At 43.5% G+C, this 24,761-nt stretch overlaps 1 protein-coding gene across 2 annotated transcripts in view; it reads left to right on the top strand.

The window, feature by feature from the left end:
* LOC132086179 (DDB1- and CUL4-associated factor 12-like) overlaps positions 1 to 23,345 on the top strand; it is a 50,669-nt gene extending 27,324 nt beyond the window's left edge. For both annotated transcript variants that reach the window (XM_059491651.1, XM_059491650.1), the window contains exons 7-9: positions 99 to 261; positions 21,202 to 21,386; positions 22,138 to 23,345. In XM_059491651.1, the coding sequence (XP_059347634.1) occupies positions 99 to 261; positions 21,202 to 21,386; positions 22,138 to 22,296 (507 nt within the window). In that variant the 3' untranslated portion in view covers positions 22,297 to 23,345. The remainder of the gene's footprint in view (positions 1 to 98; positions 262 to 21,201; positions 21,387 to 22,137) is intronic.
* Positions 23,346 to 24,761: the final 1,416 nt, after the last annotated feature.

Here is a 24,761-nt window from a genome sequence, read left to right as displayed (position 1 = left end):
TCCTTGAACATAGTTTACAGAATTACAGAATTGTTTTATTAGTGGTTTTTTTTTTTCTCTTATCATAATTTGTTGATTTGTCTTTCCTTTGTTTCTAGTTACTTTCCACAAAGTTGCCATACTGCAGGGAGAATGTGTGTTTGGCTTATGGTCCGGAGTGGTCAGTGTATGCAGTAGGATCACAGGCACATGTCTCCTTTTTGGATCCAAGGCAGCCTTCTCACAATGTAAAATCCATCTGTTCCAAAGAACGAGGCAGTGGTAAGAAAATTGTCAAAGGGTGCTTCAAATGGTTTGCTTGCAGAAGTAGCTTTTAAGACTGCAGTAAGATAAGCTTCCAATAAATATGAAGGCTTTTTCATGTGATAGACTAAATTATTAATACCATATATAGGTTTTGTTTTTATGACATTATTCCTTGAGCAACCAACAAACCAAATGTAAAATCAACTCTGAAATCTAATGAAGGACAACATCAGTGTTTTTATGATCAACTAAATTGCACACCATCTAAATATTACTGAACTTCTAAAAGTATGCATTTTACTTATTACTGAACTTCACTGTGCATTTTACTTCTGCTTATTTTTTACTGCGTCTTATTCTGTTTTACTTAATTTCAAAGCAAATCCAGTCTTTGCACCACCTTATACTGTCTATTCTCACATTTTTCTCTGGGGACAGAAAAAAACCCATGTTGTCTGCTCTGTCCTATCATATTGGGAGTCAGTGCTGTGAGTGAATGCTTGCTTTGTCATTTTAAAGTCATGAGTAAGGCACTTAATTGTCAGTGTGTGTGTTTATTTGCTTTAAATATACAAAAGCTTACTCTTAAAAAAAAAGTTTGCAGATTTTAGTGCTGTTTTCCTTTTCTGATGTGAATATAGCATGTCCAATTGAACCTTACACCTGGGTCAAGCCTGGAGGTTTGTAGGGTACATGGCCACATATGCTTCTTCCCATACCCTTTATTTTCAAGCATGAGAAGGCACTGTGTTGTGATGCCCATTTGAAACCATATTAATCTCAGAGTAATAAGTTGCTAGTCCTTATTTAACCTAACTCTAGGCATTCATCTCTTCATTGGGCAAGTTTATTTTAAAAAATGCATGTAGGCAAGGATTAGGAAATTTTTATTTATGTAGTTACTGGACTTTGAACAGTGCTGTCTAGATAAATGTCAGGATCTGCTTCTTTTAGATACAGAAGTTTCTATAATATGAGAAAAGGTCATTTACCAGCTCATGTTTGTCACTTGAACATCTTGCCAGCAACACTCCTGTTGGAACTCTAGTTTGGGAATCCTTCATCACTCCTCTATCATCTAACAAAAATTCTACAGTACCACTGATTTCCACACCCATAAAGAAACCCAAAGTCCACAATCTTCTGTGGGCGAAACACAAGGGTTGGAATCTGTGCAAGCCACATCTGTGTGACTTCTTCTCTGCTTGTGGAGTGGTCATAGTTGCCTTGCACTTGATAGAGTTTCACATTCTTCACTGAAATCCACCTGGACTCTGCACCTGTTAAAACACAAGCAAACACGTGTCCCTGCAGGGACTGGAGGATTTTCTCAAAATCCTGGAAGTGCAGAACAGGCCATGCTATGAGAAATAAAGTATTGATCAGTTCTGTTTTGCAAAATTGCATAGAGACATGTAAGATAATGACATAAGTTGCTATTACTAACACTCTTTGGTTATGAGAATGAGGAAACAGAGCAAAACAATGCATGTAGTAAAGAAGACACTAACAGTAATTAGGAATCAATCAGATAATGCACATAATCAATAACACATGTGAAATGATATAATTACTAAGCACTGCAACACTGAACTGTCATCTCAGAGTCTGCAGCAGCTGATAAACCTCAGATCAGTAGAGAATTGGAACATCATGTCCAGATAATGATTCTCCAAGCTCACTTTAAAAGTAAGTTCAGCTGTCATATAGAGGGTCAAATTTCCAAGCCAAAACGACTTGAATACTTTTTTATGCAGAAAACATCTGAGTTTATTGTCAATCATCCCATCTGAGTAGAGCTAGAGCTTGGCCAGAGCCCGAACTCTAATTGGTGAGTGTCACTTAAAACATTTTAAAACAAGGCTCTTAAAAATAGCAGTTATGAGTAAAAAACCTTAGGGTTAAAAACCAATCAAACCATCAAGTAATTGAATCCCTCCCAAGTTTCCTTCAGGATAGAGGTTCTTCAAACACAGCAAACCTGTTCTTCAAAGATTTGAAAGTGGTCACAAGCAGGATTATGAGCCTGGATCTGGACACTGAGAGTGTGAAGGTGGAGGAAGTGCAGCTGAATGAGAGACTGATTACCTAGTACGAAACCAAAACCCAAAGAAAGAAGTTAATGTTACAGCTGGACTCTCTGCTGGAGTACTTCTGTAATAATAACTGAAGAAAGCCACGAGACTAGCAGTCTGGATAAAGAAAATGTATAAGCTGTTAGAAAACAAAAAGCAGGATCCTGAAGAGACATGTGTCTTGTAGGTGATCACACAAAGGGATGGTAAAACATATGAAAGCTGGCTGTAAATACCACAACAATACCTTAATAATAATTCTTATTACAAAAATCAGTAAATTCATATTACATAGTCAATATATTAGCAGCAAATGTTCAAAGGGGTTAAGACAACCCTTTTTGAAGCATTCACGTAATATTAACAACAATCTCTATTTATCAGTATTACCTATAGAAAACAGAAATAACAGAGGTTACAAGTTCACTACCAGCAATCCCCAAACATCAAATCATTGGGGAATCAGCTGATGACCCCGCAGATAGGATGTGATTGAAGTTTCCCAAATGTTCTGTCTTCAGAGAAATTTTGGGTAGTTGAATCATTACTAATGAATGTGTATCTTTACACAGTGGTTTCACTTGCTGGGAAACACTTTTCACGGTAAAATATGTCCATCTATGTCATATTTGGAATACCACTGATTTGCATAGTGTCTCCCTTTTCTGCATCTTGGGCAATGATTCAGTGCTGTCGCATTTCCTACAGACTGGGCAATATTTTGTTATATGTCCAAATTTCCCACTCTTGAAACATGGCCTTTTGCGATGTACTGAGGTGTGCCCACCTTACTGCATGCCTCTATCATTTCAGTCATGGTTAGTTGACCAGGCATGGCACTAATTATATGTTTGCATTCTGCATTGGCATTTGCGAAAGCGAGGCTTCGAAGTAGATGTGGCTTTGCCGCTTCATCACTTACTTGTCTGTCCACTGCTTGCATGAGATGATAGATGAATGAAGTGAAGGGCTCAGAAAGACCTTGCTTTATTTCTGTGTAAATGCCTTCTGGAGTTCTAACTGGTTGAATTTGCAAAATTGCCTTTCATGCCGCCTCTTTAATGTCCGCAATCGCATCTCGAGGCAACACGGCTGACTGATCTTCATGTTTGTCATGGGATTCATCTCTTGCTAATTGAGCCAGTGTGAGAGCTGCATGTGATCCTCCCGCATAACTATTTCTCAGTTGAAGGAGAGCCCTCTGCCATCTTGCATTCCACAGCAGGAGTTGTGAATCTGTAAACATTGTCGAGGCAATGCACCTACAATGAAAAAATGTATCAAGTCATAATTGTTGAATGCGCCTCTCAAAAGCTGTTTGAAGTATGGGGATCCCAAACCATTATTTTTCACTGCTTCCATCAAATCTTTGACAACATCATGATCCAGAGGTTCCCATCTAGGATTTTCATTTCATCTTGCGTATCTCACTGGCAATGTGATGCTATCTGTGTCTGCTATATCAAAGTCTCTTTCTTTCAGTGCTTTCTTCCTGATGTCTGCCCAGTTTGTTGAACCGGACGTATTTCTTGAGACATTTCTGTTAAATGGAACCATATCCATGCCCGTATTCTGTGGATTTGTAATCTGCCAGGATGTACCTTCTGGCCTGAAGGTTGCATGCATTCCATGCATCCCTCACCCTCCTGTTTGAGGCATGGGGAGGGACATTTGTGGTGGTGCACACAGGGGAAAAGAGGGTGCAATGGCTGAACCTGCCATTGGTGGCATTGCAGATGGTACCGATATAGATATGTAGCAAGTATTTACAAAGGATGCAGAAAGGGTGTTGCCATCTTGCCCTGGAAAGGAGGTTTGAGGAAAGTGTGCACCATGTTGTGGTAGGAATTCCTGAGCACATTCCCTGACCTGGAGGAAGAGCTGCCACATGAAGTCTTTTGAAAATGGGAAAAGGTGAGGGCGAGTCATGGAGCTGGACTGTTGCCCTGGAAACCAAGCTGTTGGGGCAGGCATGTGAAGTACTGGAGTGCTGCCTGTTGTGGTCCAAAAGTCGGATGGGGCCTGTGATGGTACAGGAATGCCTCGTGAGGCTGTGATGGTTATATTTTCGCTGCTGATATCTTGAGCTGGTGGGTTTTGTGCTCCTAAATCACTCATGGCTTGATCTCTGTTCTCCTGACCAGTCTTTGGAACGTATGCTGCAGCTGTTGTGTCTTGTCCCGACACTTCCCATTTACCTGGGAATATATTCATCATATTCTGTTCACCTGAGAAGGGAACTGGAAAAGGTACTTATGGGGCTGGGCCTAACTGTGTTTCAAGCAGAGGTTCTGAGACTATGATATTTAGTCTGTAGTGTGGTTGAACTTGCTGCAGTGGTACTGTTGTTCCACTTGGTGGCACTGTTGCTGCATAGTTTGGTTGCGAGGATCCCGATCTGGGTCCAGCCTCTGCTCCCTGGATTGCAGAGGGACTGGTTGTTGCAGCTGCAGTCGCTGCCGGTGCCGGTGCTGCTGAGCCGTGCCAGAGCTGTGTTCGGGCTGCAGCAGGCAGTCCCGAATCTGCAGTGAGCAGTGACGAGTCCAGGGGCACAGCCATAGCTGTAGGTTCTGGCAGCCCCCACAGCGCAGCTGCCGCTTGGACGAAGGAAGGAGAGGCCCCGGGCACACTCAGAGGCTGCGCAGTCTGGCGGGAAGGGGGGGCGAGGGGGGGATGACGTCGGACCCACTCGATCCTGCCCATTGTGCCGTGGGTTGGGGCTCAGAAGCAAATGGGGATGGAACTAAGATGATGTCATCGGGCTCCGAGCCCGCCCCTGCTGAACGGGGGGACTGGAAAGACGCCTCTGACGTCATTTTCAGGGCATGGGAGGGGGCAGGAGCTGTGGGTGGACCGCGAAGTGGCAGGGGCGTTGCCACAGAAGCTCCGGAGGCAGGCTTAGCTGCCTGGAACATCCCCCAAGGTGGGGAGGGGGGTGGAGAAACGTGTGTTCTGGATCCCGCTGCTCCTGAGACATGCGCAGTTGTAAATGATTCAAAAAATGCCATATCTGCCTGATCCGATGGTCCCAAGAGCAATTTGAGTTTTAAACGGCCCCGAGGTCCCTCCTGAAATAAACAGGGCAGAAGACTTTTTCTCCTTTCTAAAGCCTTTATTAAAAGTGATCAGCTCAAGATTGGGAGGCTCGATGGATCCGTGGTCTCTCCGTCGTCGCTCTGAGGGCGACTCGGAGGAGGAGGAGGAGTGTGCAGCTTTGTCCACTAGGGGGCAGAGCTGGGGGTCCCATCCTCACAAGAGCAGTGAGGGTATACTCCGTCTTACAACTTTCGGGTTTGCTGTCCTATGGTCCTGGCTCCAGCTGAGGTCTTTGCTCAGGGCGAGGGGCAACAAAGGTTCTCAGCATCTCTGCAGGCTCGGTACTTTGTTCCTCGCGTCCAGACATCACTTTGATCACTTAATTCTGTGTTGGCTCGTTGTTTTTGGGGTCTTTTGGTAAGTTTGGTGGGGTGGCTTTCCCGTGGCATGCTGGTTCCGAGGTTATTTTGTATGCCCTCTGATGTCCCTCCCTCATGTCCCCTCCTTTCACTGTCCGAGAAGGGCTATCAACCTGGCTTTTAGGCAGGACAGTACTGATACAAAAGGAGTAGTTAACGAAAACAACTGGTGATTACAATAATTAACAGGTAGAACTCCACCTTATCCATCGGGACGACTCCGTGCCTGCATTCACAGGGATAACGCATAACGCCTTCCTCTTGTGATTCAGGGGGGACAGTTTTGCCCAGGACTAAGGGGGGGGAGGGAGGAGGGGGGGGCTGTGGAGTCTCCTGGAGAGTCTTTGCAGCTTCGGAGGAAGGGGCTGCGGGCCCTGGCACTCCCGCCTGCAAGGGAACACCCTGCAGCCCCTGGGGTGTTTGCAAAGTACTTTTTGCAAGAGGTTTTTGGCATTTTGCCTCATGAATTACCTCATAAACAACTCTGCAGATTGACAGAAGGCTCGCAGCCTTCTGGTCTTTGCGTGTCGCAGAATGATAGAGTTCCATATTAACATCCTCCCATAGATCTGGGTCAAATAAATCTGTAACTGTAACATTGGGGAATTCCTCCCTCACCCAGGAGAACACAGTTTCCAGTTCCTGTCTAGAGACCCGGACTGGATGCTACCTCATCATTATCTCTAGATCATTAATGTTATAAATTATCAAATCGGTAGCCAAATTTATGAAAAATTTAACAAAGATTTATTAGATCAATAACAGAAATTTCGAAAAAAGAAAAAAAAACACAACAGCCAAGACAGCATCAGCCCCGGGTACAGGCGCTGGGTGACCTAGGGTTGCGGCTGACAGAGAGACAGCATTTCCCCAGAGGTACTCCTGAGTGCTTCCAGTGGCCAGCTTATATACAGTTTATTCTGCCTGGGGCAGGGATGACCACATATTTCTTTGTGTCCCTTCACATGTAGAGTTGGATCCATACAGGTGTAGGAACAGACAAAGGCCAATCCAGAGATGCAGACGAATGTCTGAGTATCCAGGCAGAAGCTGCCTTCACATGTACTAGGATGATACCAGTTCCTGAGTACTGCGATGAAATCATGTCCAGGTGCAGGTCACGTGAGCTCCTCGAGACATTCCATTCCAGGAAGGTCCAGATGCTATCTCCCAGGTGTAGGTGCCAGAGGAAATCGTCTGTAATAGCCCGGGATCGTCCCATTCATATGGTAACAGACCTGATATTATCTTAACACTGTCCTGGAACTGGTTACAATAAGAATAGAACTCTGTTCCCAGCCAGAGTGGTCAGAGGCATAACTCTGAATCTTCACAATATTTTATACACATATATATCTACTTCTACAGCATTAATTATCTCTACCATATACTACAATTAACGACATCTGCCTCTGTTTTCGAGACGTTACCCCCCATATTGGCTCCTTGACAGCTTAGCCGACCCTAATGGGTCTGTCATCCTTGGGTATCTGTCCGTGCTCCAACCAGCAACTCACAGAAATATGGCTCCCTTGTACCGGGTTTTCCAAGTGTCCAAGACGCCGAGATATTCACCTCTGGAGGAATTTTTCTGGCTCCTGGCTTTCATCAAGGAGAGTCCTGGCACAATCTCTTCCTGCCGAGTTCGCACTTTTACACAGGGGCACCAGTTTGTGGAAACCCTCCCCGAGGATCCTCCTGATGGAGAGACCCCTTCAAAATTCTGTGCCAGTATTGAGACAGATGGGACTTCTGTTTTTTTCAGTCTTCAGGTTGTTGTTTATTTTTCTCTTATCAGAAGTTCAGCACGCTGTCTGCATCTCAGACTTAGCATACAAAAAAAAGGCACCAAAAATCACAAGACACACAGGTTTGATATAAAATTTTGATAGCTGAACCGAATTTTATTTCTATATATCTTTTGAAATAAACAGGGCCAGGAGACTTCTTCTCCTTTTTAATGCCTTTATGAAAAAGTGATCAGCTCAGGATTGGGCAGCTCGGCGGGGCTGCAGTCTCCCGTCGTCTCTCCCAGGGCGACCCAGAGGAGGAGGATAAAGCGCAGCTCTGTCCACTAGGGGCAGAGCTGGGGAATCATGTCCTCATGGGAGCCTTTAGGGCGTGGTGATCGCATCCGATGTTACTTTTCCCGGCGCCATCCCTCTCAGTCTCGGCGCTGGGGACGACTCCCATGGTCAGGGCGAGAGGGACTCCGAAGGTGTTCCGCATCTCTGCAGGCTCAGCACTCAGCTCCTCATGTCCCGACATCACTCCAGTCTCTCAACTCTTATTTGGCTCGTTGTTTTTGGGGTTTTCTCCGTACGTTTGGAGCCGTAGTCCCCCACAGCATGCTGGTCCTGGAGTCACTTTGCATAACCCCCCCCCCCAGGTCTCTTCTCCTCACTGTTCGGGAAGGTCCCCACCCTTTACTGTCTCGGAGAAGGGCCATTACCTTGCCACAGCCAGGGCTTTTACTAATACAAAAACAACCATTAACAACAACGACCCGTAATTACCATAACACAGGCAGCAGCCCAGCAGTAGTGGTAACCTTTTTCTCACAGAAAAAAATCAACTGAAGTTTTGTTCATAACAGTCCCCCCTCTTTTTCTTTGATCGAGCTTAGATTTTAAGCTCACATCAACTTACAATTTTTTGTTTTGAATCGACTATAAATTTCTTGTGCACTTTGGTAATCATGGTTACTTAACCTTGTTACTTTCCTTGGTTTCTTCAGGTTGGTCTGCACGGCAAATACTATTTTACTGAAACAGATAAATAAGCATAGTAAAAAGAACAATCCTCCAAGTACACACACAGCGAGAAAAACTACCTTTTCCCATACATCTTTTCTGAAAATCTCCAGGTTCTCCCACCAACTGGGATCAAGTGTAGGAGTTTGTTCTTGATTATTTACACATGCTAATCTTTTTATTTCGTTTGAAATGTTCCTAATCATTGAATTCTTTATTTTTAATACTGCCTGGAGCCAGATGACTTTGTTTAACATAGATATTGGGATCCGAACTTGGCTTTTACAATTTTGGATTTTCTCAATTTCTATTTCACTTTGCCTGTATTGTTTAATTTCTCCCAAATCATTATATATAGGAACTCCCAAACTTGATCCAGTTTCTTTGGGTAATAAGAAGAAAATTGGTTTTATCACTATAGCCATGCAACTGCCAGACCAGTCTCCTGACAATTTGGTGTGTGTTGTGGTATCAGAGATCAAATCTAGGGGTTAAGAGCTCCCCTGAAATGCATTCCAAAAGGGGTTTATCTCTTTTTCAGTACACTCATAACATTCATAAACTTCATGGTGAGTACACTTGTCTCTTTCCTTTTTTTCAACAGACTCTAATTTATTTGGATCTCTTGGGATCCACTGGGTGACTGAATACTCCACTGCTAAATACTTGTTACAAACAATTCTTCTTACCGTTTTCACCATTTCTTTTCTTTTTACTAGATCTGCTGAGCTTGTTTCAGCAGCATCACATTCAAAGCACAACCAGGCTTCCCCTTTATGGGGCACTCTCCTAGGAGTGGCTGCCTAAAAGTGGCAGTATTGTATGCTCTCCAATACACTCTCTTATTTTTCTTATAAAGGACCAATTGGGAGAGGTTAACACAATCAGGGTTAGAACTGATGTGGACTCTCGACAAGGAGCTCACTTCCTCCTCATAGCAGGGTTGGTAGCATTCACTGCACGGCTCAGCTGGGCTTCCCAGAGCACCACCAGCAATCAGAGCCATCATTACTACCCTTCTCAAGAGTCTGGTATGGGTCATCTTGCACAGCCTGCCCACCCGGCCTTGCCTCCTTGGGAATTTTAGTGAGAAGAAGCTTCCAAGCTCTTTAGAGTCCCTTCCACCCGCTTCTCTGGTTAAACCTCTCTTGGTCTGTTCCCTACCAATTTTGGTTTCCCCCCGCAGGGAGTGTTCTGTAGAGGATTAACCTGGAGTCTTTAGAATTAAATTGGGAAACTTAAACCAGAATTACTTATTTACAGTCTTAAACTTTTTACCAACATAGTTTACACAGAACAGTCTTGAAACATTTTAAGCAATGTTAGAACTCTTGGTACCAATTTTTTTTCTCCACACAGTTCAGTCTTTTTGACTCTTCCTTCTGAGAGTCAACTTTAAATCACAGTATACTCAGGTGAATTAACTTGTGATGTGGATGAATCCTTATCCAGTGCCCGGAGGTGAGTGGTGTGGACTCTGCCCCAATGCCAGAGGGAAAAACTGGGAGTCTGGCCCAATGCCAGAAGGAGAAGCTGATGTTGGATCTGGTCCCGTACCTGGGGGTGAGACTGGCCCTTTTATTCTTGTAATATGAGTCCAACCTTTTTCTTTGGTCCGCACAGCTGAATTAGTGATTAGGAGCACCTGGAAGGGGCCTTCAAATTTAGGCATTAATGTTCCCGTATTCCATGATTTTATCAAAACCCAATCTCCTGGGCTAATGTTATGAACTTTTGTGTCGAGAGGGGAAGTTTGGGGAAGGTATCCTTTCTTTCTAAGTCCTTCCAGAGTTCTTCCAATTATTTCTAAATACTTTCTGGTAGCTTCTTCCCCTTCCAGATAGTCTCCTGTGCTATAAGGTGTTAACAAGGATGGCAGCCCAAACATCATTTCATAAGGTGAAATTCTTATGTCAGACCGAGGTCTTGTTCTGATGCGCAATAGCGCTAGGGGCAAACACTTCAGCCAATTCATTTTTGTTTCTTCAATCAATTTAGTTAACACATATTTGATAGTTTTGTTCATTCGCTCCACCCTCCCAGAACTCTGGGGGTGCCACGGAGTATGCAACCTCCATTTCATTCCTAAAGCCCCAATTATATTTTGCAATGTTTGGGACACAAAATGTGGACCTCGGTCTGAATCTATGGTGTTCACCATTCCATATCTGGGGATAATGTTCTCTAGGATTGCTTTTGCTACGACTTGAGCTGTTTCCCTTCTGGTTGGGAAGGCTTCTACCCAGTGTGTGAGATGATCAACTATAACCAGTAAATATCTGTACGCTTGCACTGGGGGCATCTCAGTGAAATCTATCTGTATGCTTTGGAAGGGTCTCAAAGCTAATTCCCTTCCTCCAGGTGCTACTTTTCTCATAACTTTCTGTTTCACTTTTTGACAAATGACACACCCTCTTGTAACAGCTTTAGCCAGGCTATATACACCGATGCATAGGTTATTTCTTAAGAAATGATCACATAGTCCTTGGACTCCCCAGTGAGTTAATTTATGTCGTTCTGTTAGCACTGTCCGAGCCAGTGCTTTATTCAAAAACACCCGTCCATCTGAGGTTAACCACTCTCCCCGTTGTCCTTGATGTAACTTTAAATCTTTTATAGCTTCTAATTCTTCTTCACTAAATACAGGTTCTTCCCCTTTTTCCCCTTCTTCAGGTGTAATTTTTGCCTTTAAAATTTTTACTGGATCCCCTGGTTCTAAAGCTGCTTCTTTGGCTTTCTGATCAGCCAGTCGGTTTCCTCTAACTTCAAAACTGTCTCCTCTTTGGTGCCCCTTTATATGGACCACTGCTATTTCTGTAGGTTTCTGTAGAGCTTCTAATACTGATCTAACTGGGTTCTCATGGGCTAAGCTTTTTCCCTTCGAACTTAAATACCCACGTTCCTCCCATATTTTCCCAAATGTATGAACTGTCCCATAGACATATTGGGAGTCCGTATAAATGGTTCCCCGGTCCCCCTCCAGTAAGTCCAGTCCCCTTTTCAGGGCATATATTTCACAACTTTGGGCTGACCAGTTTGGGGATAATTTCCCTTTGTCTGCAATTTGTAATGTTTCTCCATCTATAATGGCATAACCTGAAGCTCTTTTTCCATTTACTACTCTCGAAGAGCCATCTATGAATAAACTTCTTCCAGTTGCTAGAGGCTGATCTTCCAAATCTTCTCTTACTTTTGTTTGGAGGTAAACCAATTCAAGACAATCATGTTCTAAATTCTCTATAGACTCTCCCATTAGGAATTGTGCTGGATTGAGGGCATTTGATGTGATAAATTCTAAGTCCTCTGTGTTCATTAGTATTATCTCATATTTTAATATTCTGGTATCAGTTAACCACTGCTGAGCCCTCTGTCTCAGTACTGCCTTAAGATCATGAGGAGTATGCACTTAAATTTTTCCTTGTAAGGTCAATTTTTGGGTCTCCTCTATCAGGATTGCGGTTGCTGCTACTGCTTGTATACAAACTGGCCAGCCTCTAGCCACTGGATCTAACAATTTGGATATGTACGCCACAGGTTTCCTGCACCCTCCCCACTCTTGAGTTAATACTCCATAGGCTATACCTCCTTCTGCACTCACAAACAGGTCAAAGCCCTTTCTGAGATCTGGTAAGCTTAGGACCAGGGCAGAAGACAATTTATTTTTTAAGTTTTCCAATTGTTGATCATCTTCAGCTGTCCAAATTAGGGGTTCTGGATCCACTAGTTTATTGTACAGAAATTTCACACTCTGTGTGTATTGATCCAACCATAACTTACAATATCCGAACAAGCCCAGGAGTTTTCTCACATCTCTTTTCATTTTTGGGGCCAGGAGAGCTAAAATACCTGAAATTTGTCAGGGCTTAATTTCTTATACCTTCCCCCTATTATGTGCCCCAAGTATGTTACTTCTGATTGCACAAATTGTAGTTTCCCTTGGGAAACCTTTAGTCCTTTCTCCCCTAGAAAATTCAAAAGCTTAATACTAGTTTGTCTGACCTGATCTTTTTCCTTTCCTGACACCATCAGGTCATCAACATACTGCAGGATCTGCACTTCTTCAGGGACAAATTGTTCCAACAAACTCTCTAAAGCTTGTCCAAAGAGACTGGGGGATTCAGTGAACCCCTGTGGTAATCGGGTCCACCTTAGCTGTTGTCTCCTTTTTGTACTCGGGTCCTCCCATTCAAAGGCAAACCAATCTCTACATTCTGTTGCCAGAGGACACGCCCAGAAAGCATCCTTCAAATCTATGACAGTGAACCAAGCATGTTCTCTTGGAATTCTGCTTAGGAGACTATATGGGTTGGGCACAACTGGATGTCTGGCAATGGTTCTTTTGTTGACTTCCCTCAAATCTTGTACCAGCCTATATTTCCCTTCAGCTTTCTTAACTGCCAGTATAGGGGTATTATGTGGTGACATGCAGGGTTCTAAAATTCCCTCTTGCAACAGTTGTTCAATGACTATAGCAAGCCCCTTCTTTCCTTCTAGGGAAATCGGATACTGTTTAACCCATATGGGTGAGGTATCATCCTGCATTTTTATTGTTATCGGTGGAATGTCTAATAAGCCTCTCTTTCCCCCCTCAGCCCATACCTCAGGATTTATCTCTGCAACATCTCCTTGAGATAGCTTCATCACTTGTACTACCATCCTCCCTTCCCTTGGAACAATCCCAACCCCCAAATGAACTTGCAGATCCCTTCCTAACAAACTTTTTTCCAAGTTAGGCAGATAAAGAAAATTAGCTTCACATTGCCTTGAGTTTCCAATTATTTTCACTTCTTCAATCACTGATGCTCTAAATGGTTTCCCCTCCGCACCCAATACTTCACAAAATTTTCTCCCAATTTCCATACCTTTTGGTATTTTGTTGAGACAGGACTTATCTGCCCCTGTATCAACCAAAAATTTAAATTCTTCATTTAGGGATCCCACTTCAAAGTTTACCAAGGGCTCTTCTAGATGTTGCATCAGGTCCCTTATAGTAAAAAGCCCCTGACACCCCTAGTCATCACCCCTAAGAATCCTTCCTAAATTATCCTGTTCCTTGGCTATTGCCTCATCGAGACTGAGCTTTCTACAAAACCTCCTGATGTGTCCTGCCTCCCCACAGTAATAGCACTGTCGTTCTCTCAAAGGGACTTGAGGTCTCTCAATCCTTCGTGCACCTGTCAGTACTGGCCTATCTCTGCCTCCTCCTGGTGGTGGATTCGCCCATTCTCTGGTTACCTTGGATTGTGGTATAGAATTGCTTGCCCCTGCACCTTCCCTAGCTACAGCAACCATGATCTTAGCCTTGGCCCTTGCTTTATCTTCCTCCCTCCTTAAATACACCTTCAATGCCTCTCTTAATAACTCATTTATGTCCTTCTCTTGCCAATCTTCCATCTTTTCCAATTTTCTCCTTATATCAGGCCAAGATTTGGTAACAAATTGGACTTTAAGTAGCATTTGACCTTCTGGGGTGCCTGGGTCTATTCTAGAGTACAACTGAAAGTTCCGTCTTAGGCGGTTAAGCCAGGCAGCAGGAGCTTCATCCTTCTCCTGTGTACCCTCATGCCAATTGGGTATTAGTTCCTTTGGGAACTGACTCTTTGATCCCTCGTATTATCAAAGACCTATGTTCCCTCATGGCCTTCCTCCCCTCCTCCTGGTTAGGGTTCCAGCTGGGATCCGTTAGTGGCAATTTCTGTTCACCTGATGGCACCTGGGGTCCTGGATGGTTATCTTTCTCCCAAATTCTTATGCCAGCCGCCCCAATCATCTGGACCTCTTCTGGGGAAAATAATATACTCAGGATGGAATTCATCTCCCCCCAAGTGTAGATATTTGGACCTAGAAATTGATCCACTTGGTTGGCTATGCCCACTGGGTCCTCAACTAAATGCCCCAACTCTTTCTTGAATCCTCTCACCTCAGAAGCAGTTAGGGGAGCATTCACAAAGCCAACACCTCCCGCCACTCCTCCCATAGGAACCTCTCTGAGGGGAAAGAGTCTCTCTGTCTTGGAGGTCTTGGATCTGGTGCTACAGTATGGCCCATCTTCAGATGCCAAACTACTTTGAGGGATATCTGGGTTACCCTGAACGTTCTGCCCATCAGCAGGTGTGTTTGCTGATAGCTGTTTACTGGGCGAGGAGGCATTTGTGTCCCATATAGGAGGAGGTAAAGGGACAGCAATAGGAGGGGGAGAAGAGCCTGAGTGGAGATTAAGTGGAGCTGGAGAAGGGGTGGAGAATGCAGCAGGTGGAGTAGGCACTTGTGGTGGTGCAGAAGGAACTGGAGGAGCTGAAGGGGGTGGTGAGGGAGTGGTTACTGGAGGAGATACTGGGTTTATCATAGCAGAAGCTGAAGAGGTAGAAGGAGGAATTTTAGCAGGTGGTAATGAGATGGCAGCCGGGGGAAGAACAGGACTTGCCATTTGAGGTGCTTGAAGAAGAGGATTATAAGGTGGAGGGGCAGAAGGAGGCAAATAATCCTGGGGGTCCCATCTTTTACTAGTCCTATCATCCCCTCCTTCATTCCCCTCTTTCTTCCTCTGTACCTTACAAATTCGTACGCCTTCATCCTCAACAGCGCTCTTTACCCAGCAAGATACATACAGTAATTGCTCAGGATCAGTATCTCCTCGAGCTGTCAGATAATTATTTAATTGTTGGCACATCCACTTATCCTTTGTCCCACACCAAGGCCATCCTCCTTGCACCTCTAATTCCGGCCACACTTCCATAAAATAATGGATCATTTTCACTTTATCTAATCCCTCCGTGGCCTCTATAGAATCCCATTTTACTAACAGTTCTCCTAAGGGACTACTGGGAGGTATATCCCTCAGTCTCTTGCCAGTCTTTTTACTATTACACCCTCCCATTTTCCAGGTCTCAATAAAAAAAGTCCCAAAGGTACCTCTACTGACCGGGAATTTCAAAAAAAAACCTTGTTTGAGGAGCTTCAGCCTCCTCCACTGAACTTCAAATTTCTGCCTGATGCTCAGGACTTTATACTGAAACAACTGCCCGATCTCTTGATTGCCCAACTTTCCCAACGTCAGGTCTTACATCTATCGGGACTTGAACACACGAAACCTCGGCCCAAGAATCCGGGTCGTGCCTGACTCCCTCAGTCAGGAAAAACAACTGCCTGATTTTTAGTTTGCCTAACCCGCCAATTTTTATGCTTCACCGTATCAGGACTTAAAAGCAAACCACAGCCTCCTTCTCTGGGGTTTGTGCCTGACTCCCTTTGTCAGGACTTACTTTGCCTGCAGGGCTTGTGAGCTACCCGAATCCTTCTCGGGACTTACAAATCTTACTCGAATCCTTCTCGAGACTGACAAATCTGCCTGACTTCCGTCTGTCAGGACTTACTTTGGGTGCGTGCCATTCATACAAATATTCCCTCCGCACGCCCGGAGGGAGGGGGCCCTTTTTTCCCCCTTAGGAGACGACTCACTCACACTAATTCCAAGCACCGCCCCCTGTTCCTGGCTGGCTTTCTCGCGAAAGGCCGAAAACTCAGTACTAAGGGGTCCCCTCTCACTTCGAAGGTCCGGCTGCCGGCTCTCGTCTCATTCACACACACACACACGCTCGTCTCCCACTCCCGCCACCGGATTTCTCACCAGTCCGGTGCTCCGGTGCTCCTCTGTGTCGCTGCTCCTGAGCCGATCCCTCTGGTCCTGGTAGCCAGCTATCCTGAAGGTCCAAGATGGCCAGTCCTGAGTCCTCTTGCGGCGTGGCTATCCCGGACAAGCGCCCCAGCTGAAATAAACAGGGCCAGGAGACTTCTTCTCCTTTTTAATGCCTTTATGAAAAAGTGATCAGCTCAGGATTGGGCAGCTCGGCGGGGCTGCAGTCTCCCGTCGTCTCTCCCAGGGCGACCCAGAGGACGAGGACAAAGCGCAGCTCTGTCCACTAGGTGCAGAGCTGGGGAATCACGTCCTCATGGGAGCCTTTAGGGCGTGGTGATCGCATCCGATGTTACTTTCCCGGCGCCGTCCCTCTCAGTCTCGGCGCTGGGGACGACTCCCATGGTCAGGGCGAGAGGGACTCCGAAGGTGTTCTGCATCTCTGCAGGCTCAGCACTCGGCTCCTCATGTCCCGACATCACTCCAGTCTCTCAACTCTTATTTGGCTCGTTGTTTTTGGGGTTTTCTAAGTACGTTTGGAGCCGTAGTCCCCCACAGCATGCTGGTCCTGGAGTCACTTTGCATAACCCCCCCCCCCAGGTCTCTTCTCCTCACTGTTCGGGAAGGTCCCCACCCTTTACTGTCTCGGAGAAGGGCCATTACCTCGCCCCAGCCAGGGCTTTTACTAATACAAAAACAACCATTAACAACAATGACCCGTAATTACCATAACACAGGCAGCAGCCCAGCAGTAGTGGTAACCTTTTTCTCACAGAAAAAAATCAACTGAATTTTTGTTCATAACATCTTTTATTTTAAAGAAAGCAAGCAAGCAGCGCTGGGTGGCTGAGGAGTCACTGCTCCACTCACAGCACACACCACTACAAGTTCACCAGAGTATATATACTGTTTTTAAGCCTACAAAGCATTTTCCAGTGTGCTTGTATTAGTCCAAATCAACAAATATTAATAAGCTGCGGTCAGCAATTTCATAATCTTTCCAGGTGGTCGATGGCTTCCTGTCATTCTTGTGGTTGTCTGGAGGGAGGTCTTACTGGTGTCTGCTACATGATTTTTGTCAAGTGCATCAAGGTTTTTATTATACATACGCATTTAGTTGCTTTGTTACAATATCCCTTAGCTTTACCACAACTTCCTCTATTTTATTCTAAGCATCAGTCATCTTGCTACCTCATCTCTTTACTCTACTATACTTCTATTTCAATGCTTTATTTGGCTATTCGGTCAAAAAGTTTCAAAACTGTTCTTTTTAGTTATCCCAGGGAACACATACACTTTCGACACAGCAGATACAAGCATTTGCTGATTCCATTGCCAATTGACACAAATCACAAAAACATTTTTCACAGGTTCAAGGTCTTTTAAAGCTATTTTGTCCAATTAACTCTTAAAACGTACTTTATTTCTACCTTTCTACCAATTACTAATTACTTGTCTGTCCACGCAACATCTGCATTGCAGTTCTTTCTAACCACTCTGTGCCACCAACACTGCAGAAAATGGAGTAGATGAAGAACAAGAAGGAGATCAGACAATGCCCAAAATCCCCCATCTTGTCTTCTATCTACCTCCATACTAAAAACCCAAAACTCTAAGTTTTCCACCCTGTGATATTACACACTTCTAACCAACTACACACCCGTAGTCTCAGTGCTATCAATCAATTTTGGAAGCCAGTTCCATGGCCTCAGGTCAAATGCAGTGCTCTCCTGGGGATCAGTGCCTGTCAACACAGAAAGTCTCAGCATCCAGGGTTCCAACAGTCACCCTTTAATATCATAAGGAAGAAATACCAGGACAAGGGAGTGTGGTGCCCAGTGGTGACTGGTGGCTAAAAACTTCTGTCTTTAATTATGTGATCATCCCTGCTGAGAGGATGACCTATGTGTAGAGAGTATCTCTGGGGTGCTAGTTCATATCTAGAGAAAACCTTTGTTCAATACTGTTTTCTATTCTGCAAAGTAGATTTTTTTGGTGTGTGTGGGTAGTGGTGGAGGCACTTAAGTAATATTAATTCCCAAAATACTGAGTGTTTCAACTTTCTGTTGATCTCACTGGGACTTGAAATGGTGCAACACCTCTAGAAAGTAGGCTGTTTATTGATTTGCAGACTAAAATCTGGGTTAACTTTTAAAGTGCTTTGAAGTGTTACTTGAATGTGCTTTCAGCTTCTAAATGCAACTGCTGGACATGGTAAGTCCATATTAACTTCAGTTCATTAATGTTGTATACAAAAGCAGATCAGAGAAATGTCACTTAGTAAGACTGAAACTGAGGGTGTTTTTTACCTAGCATAACCCTGTCTCCTCTATGTGAGAAGGTAGCGAATGTTTTTTAGTGCATCTTGTAAGAGTTGCTTTTCTTAGCAGTTATACAGGAAAGTGCAGGCCCTGGACTGTAGTTCTTGATCTGTGAGAGTGACTTCTTTCTGCTTGATTGGCCTGCAGAGCAATGTTGTGTGCCTGTGACTTTATAATCCTGAAGGCAGCAATGTTAATGCGGTGGACAAAGTTTTCACAGCACAGACTGTGTCTACTCTTTGTGTAGGACGTGCTACTGCATCTTCATTTCCTTCTGGGATTTTTAGAGCTCCCTGCCTCTGAGGAGTAAGACTCAATTTGTTGACCCAAATAGTCCAGGCCTACAGGTGGTAGAGTGCTGGAAATGTAGAAGAGCTTACTGTGATAAGTTCTAGGCACAGGTGGTGCTTTTAGTTTGATGGGAATGATTAGTCTGAGGTACTTCAGCCCCTTAGGAGCCAATTTGAAGTGCTGTTCTTGAAGGCCTGTCCTAAACATCCACTTAGTAGTGAGTACAAAATGGATTCCTTCAGTTTTCCTTCAATTTTTTTTTTTGTTAGAGAAAGATTCACAGTTGGTTTGTATTTTATAGCTTTATTAATTAATTGCATTGAAAAGTATATGCCATCTCTTTCATATTCCATCCAAAGCAGTTAAGCAATAGAAGCAATAACCATGGGAATATAGAAGACAGAAAATTGATGGTCTAAGTCCTTGAAGAGGAGGCAAAACAAAGAAGATAATACCTTTCTTATACAGGATGTTTAATGATGAGACAATCAACCCCCTGTTTTGACTGGTTCTGTGGTGAGAACTTGCCCTAATGATGAACTTTGCTCATTATAATAATAAAAAACACATCCCTAGCTCAGGCACCCTCTACTCACAAAAAGACCACTACTCATCGAGCATGTGCCATGATTTCTTGGGACACTATGCCTTTAAATCGCAACAGAGAAAGGATAAGCCAATAGAAACTTAGGCAAGTAGTGACTTAAGTAAGATGTGCTAATAGCCTAATGTTGTAACTTTTTAAGTAGGCCTTTGTGTGCCTCAGTGTGCTGGTTTTGTGGATCTACAACCCAGTACCCCTTTCTGGTCAGAGCTGTAAATAAATCAAATACATTGACTCTGTGAGGATTGGCTTCTTGCACACCAGGGGAAAGAACCTGGTTCAGGACAACAATGAAGAGGAAGAGATGTCTCCCAACTTGCTCAGATGCATTTTTAGTTCTCTGAATTAGAGATTCAGCAGGTGTGAGACTTGCACAATGGTTTCCCACCTATTAAGCCTGCAGCCAAGACTTCACCTCATATCTAGAACACAACAATGTGACCTTGCCTGTTCTAAGTGTGTTTAACAGATGCTGGTGGCTGTGGATGTAACATTAGGTTGTGGAGATGGAAGAATGAGGATGTGTTTCTAGTTAGGACTCTGTACAGAGGGGAAGGGTAAACTACATCTACACCCCTTGGATGTCTGCTGTCACATGTACTGCTGGTTATATTCCAGTATGTCACAAGTTTTGTGACATCTAGCCTCACTTGGTACAGTGACAGCAGTTGACACATGGATGTATCTGGCCTAACTCACTTTTTTCCCTTCCTGTTTGAATGCTTGTTTAGGCTGTAATTCAGTGGAACTTTAAAGAGGGCTTAAAAAGCTGTAGGGTTTATAACCTGCCTTTATGTTGTACAACAAAGAGTAGCATAGATGTGGGGTTTAATCTGCATAGAAGAGTTGTTTGTGTTAGAGTACTTATACTGAACAAACCTTTTGCACAATAGAGATGACAGGACATTTCGCAAATACATTTTCCTACATACAGAATCTCCTCAAGACTATTTCCAAGGGAAGGAAGCTTAATCTGAATCTTAATCTGAAGATGAGGCTTCAGATTAAGATTTTGTGGAAACAAAATGTATTATTTTGCTCAATTTAATAGCATAACTGAATTGTGTTAGAATGTTTTGTTTGGATTGGAAACTTGTAGCTTCCCATGTGCTGGTGTAACATGGTGGTGCTTTGCTTGTAGTATTCTTAGTCTGTTTTTATTGCTGGGTAAAGTGCTAAAAGTACTAGCTACGAAGTAAGGTGTGCTGGTATGAGATTGTTTGAGCAGGGACAGCCTCAAAATTATTTAAAATCCTGATCTGTCTTAGCAGCAAAGTGACAAGTGCTTATACTTGCTTACAGCTAGCCTCTTGACCAGCAAAATGCACTTGATAGCAGCTGGAACAGTAATTTTTCTCACATAGTCACTTATCACATCTTGGCAGATAGCTAGATAGGGTGTGAGCTTGTGGAGGGAACCAGTGTGTTCTTTCCTCTGTCTGCTGCTCACATACTCATGGTGTGTTCACTTAGAGGCTTGTGAGCAAAACAAAACTACTTTTGATCCTAAATGGCTTGTGATATTTGTTTATCTGTCAGAGCTGGGGCCTGCTGAGAATTAAGCTTCTTACTATACATCATCAGTGTATCTGATGGCATCAGAAAAGAAGTAGTATATGTAATTGAAGCTGCTGTTTCAATAGCATCAATGAGATTTGTCTGCACTGCTCCATAGCAGTGTGTGGCCCAAACTTGTGTGTTATGGAGAATACTATTAGTAGGTAGCTCCTCTTAAAGAAAATTTTAGACATCAAGAAGCAACACCGCAGAGCCAAAGCATCCATTTTCATTACTGCATTGTATGTCCCTTCTCTTTTTGACAGGTATTCGATCAGTGAGCTTTTACGAGCACATCATCACAGTGGGAACGGGGCAAGGTTCCCTATTGTTTTACGATATTCGAGCCCAGAGGTTCTTGAATGAAAAGCCCTCACATGCCTGCTATGGACAGAAGCAAAAATTAGGAGGAAGTGAAATTTTAAAGTTGACTACTGGGAAAGGTTGGCTGGTGAGTATCTTGGAGTTGTAGGAAACCCTTTACACAGGAGTTTACACTGGTTCTTTTTGTAGTAATGGAAGCTATTATATGAAATTTGTCCCAGTCAAACAGTGATCATGTAGCTAATAACGGTAATCTTGAAAAGCAAGAAGTGCTGCAGTATTGCTCTCTATAAAAGCTTTATGAAAGGGTATTGAATGATTGGTTGCTCAAGTGTAAGGCATACTGAGTACTTTTCTTATGCACTGATTCATAAATGAACTAGATTTTATATCTTCATATTTTCTAATGCAATCTAACTTCTAGTTTTCAGAACCTCAAACACAAAATTCATTGTCTTCCTTTAAAAATGTGCTACTCTAATGTGGTACTCAAAGCAAGAGAGATTTAATTGTGTGCAGTATTAGAAACTGTCCTCCTGAGGTAATGCCATGGCAGGCACTTGAGTTCAGTTTCCTGTATGTTATCATAAAGCAGTTAATGGCTTTGTCTAACTTTTCTCCATTATCCTTTGCATCACTGTGATGTAACTTTAAAAACTGATGAAAATATCTTCCCTACCCTTCATCTCCCCTCTCCAATGTTTGGCTCCAATGTCCCCAGAAAAATCTTCAGGACAACATTGTTATTGATCTGTCTGAAGCTTCAGGAGTATTAACAGAGAAGATCCCTTTTTAGGCTCTGGAAACAACCTGCTTTTGTGAAACAAGGTTTTTGGGTTTGTTTGGCAGCAGTAATAATCTAAACTTTCCTTTAACAGAATCACGATGAAACCTGGAGAAATTATTTTTCTGACATACATTTCTTCCCAAATGCTGTTTATACCCACTGCTACGACTCATCTGGAACGAAACTCTTTGTGGCAGGAGGCCCCCTTCCATCAGGACTTCATGGGAATTATGCTGGTCTCTGGAGCTAATGATAACTCTTCATAAATGCTGGTCTTGACACAGATTTCTACTTTTCTTTACCATTTTAAAAACAAAATTGTGTGATGCCATTGACTTCTGGTTTAAATGCAAGTTATTTTTAGGCAATTTTCTGTTGGTCTCCAACAGTCTTGTACATGTTTTTGAACCATTATTTTTGCTTTAACCTGCTTAGTCTTTTATATGAAGGCATTTTTAAATCCTTTTTTATTGTATTTACTCCAAACGATTCTTCTCCCACATTTAGGCTGTCTTAGCCACGTGCCTCCTTGCCTCCTCCTCTTTGCTGTGACATAGGATTCCTTCTTATAGCATGGTTGCTGCTGGACTTTCTGTGAAAGTCTAGGGGCTGTGTGTCTTCAGATATTTTGTCAGTTCCATTACCCGAAGTGAGGACTGCTTGTAATTTAAAAATATTAAAAATATTTGTAAGAGATAAAGTAGTAGCTTATCTATAGAGCCTGGCCCTAGTCTGGGTTAATCTTATTTTTTAAAAGTACAAGTCTAATGACACAGTTTATACATAGAGGAGTATGGTCATTTTAATATGTACTCATTGGAGCCCAGGGATAGATTCCTCTGGGGTATTGCCCATCAAGCCCAAAGTGCAGGAGTTTTAAAAAATGCATCTGTATTTGAATTGCAGTTTTCAGCAGTGCCAAAAGAAAATTTATCTATCGTTCCTTTTCTGCTTCTCCCAGTAATCAGCTTGCACAACTGGAGTTTGTATAGGCTGTTCTGCGGTGGGGCTATTGCATGATGACATTACATTGAGGGCCTGCAGAGGTGTTGAGAGGAAATGAGGGCTAGGGACATGAGTATTCTTGTCCTTCAAAATGAACTAAATTGATCAATTTTTCAGATGAGTCAAGATTCCTTAGTATGCTGCTGTGGTAGCTCATGGGTTCTTCATAAACTGCCTAAAACCCGGGACCTCTTTTTGTCCCAGGTTGTGGAAGCTTTTCCCATTTTAGCTGTTCTGTTTGGCCATCTCCTCTAATATGCCAATGGAATAAATAAACTGGGTTTTTTTCTCTGAGGGTAAAGAGTGCATCTTGGACTTGTCTAATGCTAGCTGGAATCTTTCCATGTAGCAAGATAACTTGCTGTTAGCTCACATTGAGCTAGCAGCATCTGTTGTCATCTTGCTTGCTGTAGGAGAGGCTCAGGTTTCCTTGAATCCCCTGCTGCCTTCTGCGATCAAACTCCCACAAACTTCATGTGGGACTGGGTGGGGAGAATAGGTCCAATGCCCTTCAGGTCCAACCATGAAGCATGTGCATTCCAGGGTGATGGTCTTACCTAATACTCACTAAAATGCAGGACTCAAGGGTACTCCTCCTAGCCTTTTGGCAGGCACCAAGCTTGGCTTGTCACTGATACCTCTGTCCTCTGCTGGGATGAATGCCTTTCCCATGCCCTTGTCACCAGTGGAGCAGAGCGTGCCTGTATCTCACTGCTGTGGTACCAAATAGGTAGTTGGCTGAAGCTGAGAAGAATGACAAAGCTGGGACATGCTCTGTTCTTCTGTCTGCTGGAGATCACAGCCACCACTGTAGAGTAGCTCTAATCCCCAATGTGCAGTTCCTGCCAGATTGCCTAGAACTAGTCCGCATGTGTCGTTGTGGTCCCTCTCATCTTTGTACTCTATATTTTCATCAGTAATGCCAAGCAGTGAGACTTGGGCTTAATTTCTGGTTGGTAGTGGACACTTGGATGAAAATCCTGCAAGGAATGCAGTTCCCTCCCATCCTGATGAAAAATCCTGTTGTCTCCCAGACATTCACCTGTCTCAGAAGTATAATTTACTCACACTGAGCACTGACATGGGTACTTCACAAACAGATCTTTTTTATGGTGTTTCATAATTCTACTTCCCTTGTGGGTTGGTTGCTTAAACTGAATCAGTTCATGGTGAAATTATAAACTATGGAGTAGCAAAGGAGCTACTATTTTATTTAGAACTGTTGGTTATTTTTTAAAGATGTAATGGTGCCTGTGTTGTTCTGTGATGGCAATTTACCTCTGGTTATTTTAGGGGTTTTGAAAAGTGGAAGTATACAGAGAAAAACAAATCTTGGTGAAGTATGGCAGGATGTGTATTTCTGGGATTATTCCTCCGGCTACCATGTAAGATCATGCTGTCACAGGGAACAATTTCTGGTTAGTTGTTTTGTTTGGCTTGGTTTGAGGTGCCTTTTTTCCCCCCTCTTTTCAAAAGAAACTAGACACTTGACTCTGAGTGTTCTCTAATTCTGCTGAAACAACTAGTTAGGTGCTTAGTGTCACCAGTGCCAAAGGAAAACTACTGATCTGGTAACCCTAGCCCTGATGTTGATCTATAAATCTGACGCATATTCCAGGTCTGGGTGAAGAGGCAAAAAGGGTATTTTTATGAACTAAGCTCTAGCCTCTAAACATGGAGGCTGATCTTTCTGCAGAGTCAGCAGAGTCT

This window comes from Ammospiza nelsoni, chromosome W (assembly GCF_027579445.1).
Source record: "Ammospiza nelsoni isolate bAmmNel1 chromosome W, bAmmNel1.pri, whole genome shotgun sequence".
NCBI lineage: Eukaryota > Metazoa > Chordata > Aves > Passeriformes > Passerellidae > Ammospiza > Ammospiza nelsoni.
This window is presented reverse-complemented; position numbering and strand designations above follow the sequence as displayed.